This window comes from Sapajus apella, unplaced genomic scaffold (assembly GCF_009761245.1).
Source record: "Sapajus apella isolate SASKATOON/1434 unplaced genomic scaffold, GSC_monkey_1.0 scaffold95, whole genome shotgun sequence".
NCBI lineage: Eukaryota > Metazoa > Chordata > Mammalia > Primates > Cebidae > Sapajus > Sapajus apella.
This window is the reverse complement of record NW_022437035.1, coordinates 1,481,405-1,491,064: the sequence shown is the minus strand read 5'-3', so window position 1 is coordinate 1,491,064 and position 9,660 is coordinate 1,481,405. Positions and strand designations below refer to the sequence as shown.

General features: G+C 50.1%; 1 protein-coding gene across 1 annotated transcript in view; it reads right to left on the bottom strand.

Moving 5' to 3' along the window:
- PIWIL3 (piwi like RNA-mediated gene silencing 3) overlaps positions 1-2,683 on the bottom strand; it is a 50,181-nt gene extending 47,498 nt beyond the window's left edge. The window contains exons 1-2 of the mRNA XM_032256600.1: positions 2,573-2,683; positions 260-359 (exon numbers count right to left, since the gene is read on the bottom strand). Of these exons, the coding sequence (XP_032112491.1) occupies positions 260-359; positions 2,573-2,683 (211 nt within the window). The remainder of the gene's footprint in view (positions 1-259; positions 360-2,572) is intronic.
- Between the last annotated feature and the right edge of the window lie 6,977 nt (positions 2,684-9,660).

Sequence of the window (9,660 nt, the reverse complement as noted above, 5' to 3'; positions counted from 1 at the left end):
TAAATTTGAAAAGCAATTATGTTGAACTGGCTAATAAACAGTGGCCACCATTTCTTTTCCACAAGTTTTAAGACCTAAGGTGAAGGAAACACTATCAGATAATTCACTGCACGAAGAGGGACAGTCGCCAGCTGCACACACTTCCCATCTCACCAAACCTCACGGGAGTCCTCAGGCTGTCTAGAACCTTCTACCACTGTGGCAGCCCTTCACGCAGGAAGCATCCCCTGCCCCTCACGTACTTCTTGCCTCCTTTTACCTCGAGACTGTGGTGCTACTTCTGCTCCTCTTGGCTGCCGCGGTCTAACCACTGGGCCTTCCTCTCGCAGGGACCGGGGTGTCCGCTGCCACTGAGCGGGCTCCTGGAAATAGAAATAATGAGCTGTGCCCCCCTGTGTTTATTCACCCTCCAAATGGTACTCTCAGGGCACAAGGCAAAGGAATTTCCTCTGCAAAGCTCATATTCCAGTGACAGAAACTGAGTTGTAATAAGCAACAGTGTAATAGCACTTTGCGTGGTGATTGCTAAGGAAACAAAGACCACCACAAACTGAGGAGAATCAGGGACTACTGGGAAGGTGGGGTGTGAAGGGGCAGGTTTGATTAGTTGATGGCAAAGGAGGGCCTCAGGGAGAAAGCGACATTGAACCCAAGACTTGGAGGTGCTGAGTGAATTAGCAAAGTCGCCCAAGCCACAGGTGGAGGGAAAAAGCAGAGATCTGCAGCTGGGAAGGTTCAAGGAAGAATGAGGCGGCCGGTGTGGCTGGAAGAAGGGAAGGGCAACAGAGGGGTCAGTGAGATGAAGGGAAGGAGGTCACTTTAAGGAAATTGCTTCTGACTGATAAAATGAGAGCTGCGACAGGATGCCAGGCAGAGGAACAACATGAACCGATTTGTCAGGTTCTGTGCTGGGAACACTTCGAGTGAGAGATAAGGAAATAGCAAGGATGTCAGCTGTTTGGGCTGGAAGGCAGGGATGGGAGTGGTGAGAAATTGTCCAATACTGGATAGTTTGAGGGGAAAAAAAAAAAGAGAAAACAATCCCTGGTTGCTTTTGAGAAGGGCTTGAGGTCATGGCGATAGGATGAATCCATAGACTTTTGGCCTGAGCAAGCAGAAGAATAAACGTCCTTCTGATGAGGTGGGTGTGGCATGTTGGGAAGGGCAGATTGGGAGTGTGAGATGTCTGGACACCTGTGGGGCTGTTGGGTGGTACAGGAGGGGTTCTGGCTGAAGAGAAAAATATGGGGACCTGTCCACACACCGGATAGCATTTTTGACCCTGGATAACTTCAAGGGAACGAGAATATGGAGAAAAAGATGAGGCTCAACAGTCTGGGCAAGATCAAGGGGGCACAGAGGAGAACTCCACAAAAGAGAGCAAGGGGGGGGTGGCCAGTGATGAAGGAGGTGGCCTCAACACTAAGTGAAGGGAGTCAATCAGGAGAAAAGAGCTCTCAACTGTGCCAAGTACACGCCACGGGGCAAGTGGGAGGAGAGCCGCCCTATGGATTTGGAGAGTGCGAGCATCCAGGGAAGGTTTCTTGATGAATGGGAGTAAACTCAATGAGTTTGAAGACAGATAGGAATGATTTAGGAGACCACACAGCTGCTGACTTGGGAGACAGAAGGTTGCACCAGATGGGCCCTGGACGGAGGACTGGCTACAGGGCTAAGTAGAGATACCTGCTTTAGGTAGGAACAAGGATGGTGCCCTAGGCCAGGGTCGGCAGCTCATGCCTGAAATCCCAGCACTTTGGGAGGCTGAGGCGGGCAGATCACCTGAGGTCAAGAGTTCAAGACCACCCTGGCCAATGTGGTGAAACCCCATCTCTACTAATACAAAAAAAAAAAAAAAAGCTGGTGTCCTAGGGTCTCAGGTGAGGGGCTAGATACAGGTTCAGATGGTCACGAGTGAGGAGACCAGAGGGGGAGCCACTGACATTCTCATTAGATGCTTTGTCTCAGTGACACAGGGGTCGATGTTGAAAACTGACAATTAGGACCAGGAGGAGAAAGTGAGGTTGGAGGGCTTAGGAAAAAGTGGAATGACAATCACAGCAGAGTAAGGGGACCTGGAAGGCGTCATGCTCCATCCATGCAGAATAGGATCTCCCTGGAGGTTGTCAGGTGAGACCCCTCAGCACCACTACGGATCCCGTCGTGTGAATGCAAAGTGGATGTGCAGTAAGAGAAGATAAAACAGAGCAGGCATACCAGTTTTCAACAAGACTGGAAAAATCTCTAACTCAGGCGATGCCAGTGCATTCATGAAGTTGCTTATTTTGGGTCTCTTTCAGAGAGGAGTTATTGCCTGAAGCCAAGAAATGTAGAAACCTTTGCACCCACTTTGGGCTGAAAGTCAGTCTGCTTGCACATGTGAGAATGTGAGGAGGAAGCAGCGGAGCGCAGATGACGCCTCCCCCTGCTGCCGTCTATAGAGCCTGACTCTTATGAACTTTGATCAGTTCTCACTTAGCACTATTCCTCAGCTAGCTTGGCTCGACAACCAAGTATGTTCTTTTCAGTACAGGCACGAATCTCTTGCATAAAGAAAATGAAAGTTACAGGCCTCGCTCACTGCAGCTGATTCAGGTGCTCTGGGTACCCCAGGTGCCTCTTGTTCCGCCGGCTCCCTGCGGCGGGCTCTGCCTCGAGCGGTCGTCCTGGCCCGACCAGTCATTGCGCTCCCGAAGGTGATGACCCTGAAGAACACAGTTACGTTAGACGTCTGTGGAGCTGCCTGGTGTCTTACTCCCTTCAGTGTTGCTACACCAGAATATGTGAGGCTGAGTAATTTATGAAGAGGTGTACTTGGCTCGTCATTCTGGTGGCTGGGAAGCGGTGAGGGTCTCACGTTGCTTCAACTCACGGTAGAAAGCAGGAGCGGGGGAGAAGTGTGTATGAAGATCACATGGCAAAAAGGGAAAACAGAGAAACTGAGGAAGCCAGACTCAAGCAGCTCAGGCACTAATCCATGAAGCTAGTCATAAGGACTGCACCCCCAGGAGGCCCCTCTTCCCAAAGCTGCCACATTAGGGATCAAATTTCAGCATGAGTTTTGGTGGGGAGGAGCCGTATTCAAACAATAGCACCTGGTAACATTTTTCTTCCTTTTGCTATTACTTCCAAGAAAGCATCTGGTTACTAACTACACACATTTTCCTATTACACCAAAAAGACTGCCCCCCACCCCACCCCTCATGAGCAAGAAGCGACCTGTAATAAAAGACCAGAGACGTGGTTAAAAAAAAAAAAAAATTTTTTTTTTTTTTTGAGACAGAGCCTCATTCTCTCTCCCAGGCTGGAGTGCAATGACACCATCTCTGCTCACTGCAACCTCCAGTTCCCGGGCTCAAGCGATTCTCCTGCCTTGGCCTCCGGAGTAGCTGGAATTACGGGCACGCACCACAGTGCCTGGCTAATTTTTGTATTTTTAGTAGAGACAGGGGTTTCACCGTGTTGGCAAGGCTGGTCTCGAATTCCTGACCTCAGGTGATCCACCCGCCTCGGCCTCCCAAAGGGCTGGGATTACAAGCGTGAGCCACCGCCCCAGGCCCAACTTTCCTAGAAATTTAAAGAAACTATGGTTATCTTTCACACACAGACTTAACAAGACACTAGGGTTGCTACACTTGTCTGAGCCAGGCGAGTACTGGGTTCTTCTCATCTCCCAGGCATCCCCACAAGCACAGCAAGGAGCCCAGGTGCCCCCAGACCCTCCCACTCCATACTTACACCTGAGCTCCCGCATCCTGAGTGGGTTCTCAGCCCACCCATCTCCTGCCCTGGCCTTTTGGGGTCCGCTCCCACAGCTTACCTGCCCTCCTTCCGCAAGAATTAGGCTGATGTGTGCGCAACGCACCACTGGCTTCTGTGGCCTCGGGTCCCTGGTCCCAACCCCCCAGCGTCCCAGCGCTGATATCCGCAGGGTCAGAGGCGCAAAGCCCCTCTCGAAGACGGAGACCCTCCTAATTTTATGGGCACACAACCCCGTGCCCCGCAGCGGTCACCAAAAGGGCCCGGGAAAACAGACGGCCTAGCCCAGCCTGCCGTGAGACGGGGCGCACCCTCAGGAGGGCAGCCGTCGCCCCCGCTCCAATTCAATTTCAACCCTGCGGCCCGGCCTCTTTTGGCGCCGCCTCCGTCCGGCCCAAGGAGGCCACGATGAGCTGCACCTGGCAGGCTCAGAGATGCTGCGAAGTCCCCCTGGGGGGTGGACTGGGACCGGCTCTCCCTGGCTTCCTTCCCTGCCTCACCACGTCTTGCTCATTAACCATTCCCGGATTTACCTGCCAGGTGCCCTTGCAAAACGAGGTGCACTTGGAGCCCCAGCATGCAGCCCTCACCACTTGGTAGCTTTAACCAAGTCCCTGCTGCGGCGGGTGTAACTAAATGCAGCTGCTCCGACAGTCCTTGAGTTCAAACCTAGAGGCACCCTCACTCACCTCGTTCGCACACATCACAAGTGGATCTGCTCTCATGGGTCAGCTTTTCAGTATTTCTTAAAAAATAAACAAATTTAGAAAATAAGCTGGACGCAGTGGCTCACCCCTGTAATCCCGGCACTTTGGGAGGCCGAGGCGGGCAGATCACCTGAGGTCGGGAGTTCAAGACCAGTTTGACCAAAATGGAGAAATCCCGTCTCTACTAAAAATACAAAAATTGGCCAGGTGTAGTGGCCCATGCCTGTATTCCCAGCTATGCGGGAGGCTGAGGCAGGAGAATCGCTTGAACCTAGGGGGCGAAGGTTGGGGTGAGCCGAGATCACACCATTGCAGTCCAGCCTGGGCAACAAGAGCAAAAGTCAATCTGGAAAAAAAAAAACAAAAAAAAACCCTTATCTGTTGTATCTGTTTTTTTCATCTATTCCGGGTTTTTGTCATTCTTTTTGGCCTTGCCATGTGTGAGCGTGTGTGCGTGCATGTGTGTGTGTGTGTATTTTGAGACAGGGTCTGTCTCTTTTGCCCAGGCTGGGGTGCAGCAGTGCAGTCTCCACTCACTGCAACCTCAACCTCCTAGGCTCAAGAAATCCTCCCCTTTTGGCCTCCAGAGTACCTGGAACTGCAGGCCCTGCCACTACCCCTGGCTGATTTTTTAGCATTTTTTGTAGAAACAGGGTTTCACCATGTTGCCTGGGCTGGTCTTGAGCTCCTGGGCTCAAGTGATCCTCCTGCCTCAGCCTCCCAAATTGCTGGGATTACAGGTGTGAGCCACCATGCCCAGCCTAAGTATTTTTTGAAAATCATCAACTCTTTAATATTTTATCACTGTTACATTCAGATCCTTGATGTATACACTGAATACCTGTTAATTATGAGAGAAATAGCTATCTGACGCCATTTCTTAACTAATCTTTGTCTTACTGCTTTGAAATTGCACCGTTCTCCTGTAGAAATTGGCATGTGTCCTCAGCCTGAATTCCAGATGCATCTGTGCCCTGTTGGCCAGGCACAGTGGTTCATGCCTGTAATCCCAGCACTTTGGGAGGCTGAGGCAGGAGGATTGCTTGATCCCAGGAGAAGACCAGCCTGGGCAACAGAGCAAGACACTGTCTCTAAAATAATAATAATAAATAAGCTAGGATGGTGGTGCACAATTGTAGTCCCAGCTTCTTGGGAGGCTGAGACAGGAGGACAGGAGGATCGCTTGAGCCTGGGAGTTCAAGGCTGCAGTGACCACACCGCTGCACTCCAGCCTGGGTGACAGAGTGAGATTCTGTCTCAAAATGTTCTGCACTGTCTATGGTGCAGCAGTAACGTATTTGTTTACTCTATCTTGAAAATTAGATTTTCTAAAGATTAGAAAACCCTAAACCTGGTAAGTGCTTGAAAATTCCTGGCCAGCTGGGAGCTCAGGACTGCAATCCCAGCACTTTGGGAGACCAAGGAGGGCAGATCACCTGAGGTCAGGAGTTTGAGACCAGCCTGGCCAACATGGTGAAACCCCGTCTTTACTAAAAATACAAAAATCAGCTGGGCATGGTGGTGGGTGCCTGTAGTCCCCGCTACTTGAGAGGCTGAAGCAGGAGAATTGCTTGAACTTGGGAGACAAGTTGCAGTGAGCCAAGACCATGCCACTGCATTCCAGCCTGGGCAACAAGAGCCAGACTCCATCTCAAAAAAAAAAAGAGAGAGAGAGAGAGAGAGAAAATTCCTGGCCATAGAAGGATAGGTCACCTGCCAGCGACAACCCGCACGGACCATCTCCCACCCTGTGACATGAACCACCCTCCTGCCCTCCGTCCCCACCGCCACCAACCCTGACCTCCCAAGAACTGAAAGAATTATTCTTGAGAGTCATAGCCCCCAGCCCCCTGCTTTGTCCCCCAACCCTCAAGGACAAAAAGTACTTTGGCCCCCCGCCTGCAGCACCTGGGAAGAAAAGGAGAGTGACCTTGCCCTGCACTCAGGACCACCCTGGAGAGAGAAGCTGCCCGTCGCCGCGGAGACCTGAAGCTGTGTGGAGCCCAAGGCTGTACACCTGCCTGTGCTGCTTCTCTGCCTCGGAAAGGACCATGCAGCTGGAGACTGCAGTGGCCCTGAACATCATGTAGATTTGTAAAACTCATAGGTCACTTGGATGCACAGTGAGATCAAACCACTAAAAGTGGCCTAAGAGGAAAACTGGATTAACTGGTAAAAATGGGACTTTTGTTCATTGTTATAGACTGGTCGGAAGTACTGCCTGTCCTGAGCGTGGCCCCAGCCTCACTCCACAGGGTGGCCCTCAGATGCCAGGCTACTAAGGCACTGCTTTCCCCATCACAGAGACATTATGGGGATAATGTGACTGTCTACTCCAGGGGATTCCGACTTGTGCACATATCAGAATCACCAGATGGAGGCCATGCATTGTGGCTCATACCTGTAATCCCGAGATGGGTGGATCACTTGAGATCAGGAGTTTGAAACCAGCCTGGCAAACGTGGTGAAACCCCGTCTCTACTAATACAAAAAAGCCGGGTGTGGCGGTGCGCACCAGTAGTCCCAGCTACTGGGGAGGCTGAGACAGGAGAATCGCTTGAACCCAGGAAGCAGTGAGCCGAGATCGTGCCACTGCATTCCAGCCTGAGTCACAGAGTGAAATTCTGCCTCAAGAAAAAAAAAGGAATCACCCAGATGGTTTGTTTACGTGCAGGTTCCCAGACCCCACTCCCCCAGGTTTAGACTCACAGATTGAGATCTTCCAACTCAGAGCAACAAAGCCACCAGAATGAACATTGCAGTGTTTTAAAAAACACTCGTCTCAGAAGTGGCACTAGCGCTTCTCCCATCCCGTATGGGTCACACAAACCAACACTCCTACAGTCTGATGGGATGCCGCACACGGCTGTGACTGTCAGGAGGTGGGAACCATTGCCCTCAATTTGGAAACCGGATCCCCCTCTACTCACGTTCACATGCCCTGTATTAATCAGGCCACAGAGACGAAGCCAATAGGATCTAGATATCCTGTTGGTGCATGCAATGATGGAGGCTGAGAAGTCCCACAATAGGCTTTCTGCGAGCTGTAGAACCAGGGAAGCCAGCAGCATGGCTCAGTCCAGACCTGAAGGCCTGAGGACCAGGGAAGCCAACTATGTCACTCTCACTCACGATCTTGGCTCACTGCAACCTCCGCCTCCTGGCTTCAGGGAATTCTTCTGACTCAACCTCCTGAATAGCTAGGATTACAGGCACACACCACCACGCCCAGTTAATTTTTGGTATTTTTAGTAGAGACATGGTTTCACCATGTTGGCCAGGCTGGTCTCGAACTCCTGATCTCAGGTGATCCACCTGCCTCGCCCTCCCAAAGTGCTGGGATTACAGGTGTGAGCCACCACGCCGGGCCCATCAACTTGTGTTTTAAGGAGCATGGTTGTAGTGTAGAGAACAGGATATGGGAGAGTAAAGGTGGACATGGGGCAACCAGTTAAGCTTCTGCAGAAATCCACATGGGAAATCATGACGGTGTGCCTCAGGAACTATTGGATTGTGGACATATTTGAATGATAGACGGAAGGAGAGGCATGAAGGAGGACTTCAATGTTCTGCAGTCTTTGCAGCTGGAAAAAATGAAGAACTATCAACTGAGGTGAGGGAGCTAGGCGTGGAGCAGGTTTTGGAGGGAATATCTGGAAATCAGTTTTGGCCATGTTAAACGTAACTGAATTACTAGACACCCAAGGGGAGACGTGCAACAGGCAATTGGGTATCTGAGTTTGGGTTCCAGGGACAGACTAGTGCTGAAGAACTAAGCAGAAGAGGCATCGCAAATCATGAACTATTTAAATTCAAGAGTCCAGAGGAGATCATCATACGAACGGAAAGAAGTAAAGGGAAGATGTCTAAAGATTCATCTTGGGCATTCCAACATGAAAAGATCCAATAAGAAGTAACCAGTGTACAGAAAGCCAAGGGCAGAAAGTGTATCAAGAATAGGTATGGGCCAGGCACGGTGGCTCACGCCAATAATTTCAGCAATTTGGGAGGCCGAAGCAGGTGGATCATCTGAGTTCAGGAGTTTGAGACCAGCCTGCCCAACATGGTGAAGCCCCGTCTACTAAAAACAGAAAAATTAGCTGAGCGTAGTAGCAGGTGCCTGTAATCCGAACTGCTTGGGAGGCTGAGGCAGGGAGAATGGCTTGAACCTAGGAGGCAGAGGTTGCAGTAAGCCGAGATTGTGCCACTGCACTCCAGCCTGGGTGACAGAGCAAGACTCCGTCTCAAAAAAAAAAAAAAAAGAAGAAAAGGAAAAAAACATCAAATAGCAATGATCCCACATTCATTTTCCTCCACAATCCACTCCCACAGGTAAGTGATGGGTTTTAAAGAAAGTTAATGGTCTGGTTATATTTGGACTTGGTTTATTACTGCCTGGTCAAAGATGAGTATCCTCTAAAGATAGAAGTGTCCTCTATAATATAGACTAAGTTATACGCCTATGAACACATGGTATCATGTATCATTTCTTGTATATTTCTTCTTGATCTGAGAATAATACAGTCTAGAATTTAAATTCTAAATATAAATTTAGATAGCATCAACTGAAACCTAATTTTGGAAGGAGTAAAAGTGTGCAGGGCTGTCTCTTTTTGAGGAAGAACTCTTGGCTCCATAAAATTTAGAGAAGTGGGCTGGGTGTGGTGGCTCACCCTTTGGGAGGCTGAGATGGGTGGATCATGAGGTCAAGAGATCAAAACCATTCTGGCCAACACGATGAAACCCCATCTCTACTAAGTATACAAAAAAAAAAAAAATTAGGTGGGCGTGGTTATGCATGCCTATAGTCTCAGGTACTCAGGAGGCTGAGGCAGGAGAATCGTTTGAACCCAGGAGGTGGAGGTTGCAGTGAGCCGAGATCACACCACTGCACTCCAGCCTGGGTGACAGAGCAAGACTCCACCTCAAAAAATAAAAATAAAAAATTTAGACAACTAGGGAAGAAGCTTCATCCCAGAATCTGTGATTAGGGTAAGGCAAGGAGGCTTGAAATGTGCTCAAGGCCATGCTTCTATCTCCTTCCCCAGAACACTGGAGCTTTTGCAGAAAGCACAGTTCTCCCACTTACATTCACACCCAGACACCTTCCAAAACCTATGCACACAAGCCCACACCACCTACAGGGAATACATCTGCTTCCAGAGCGTGCAGAGCAGCGTTTGTAACCTAGAAT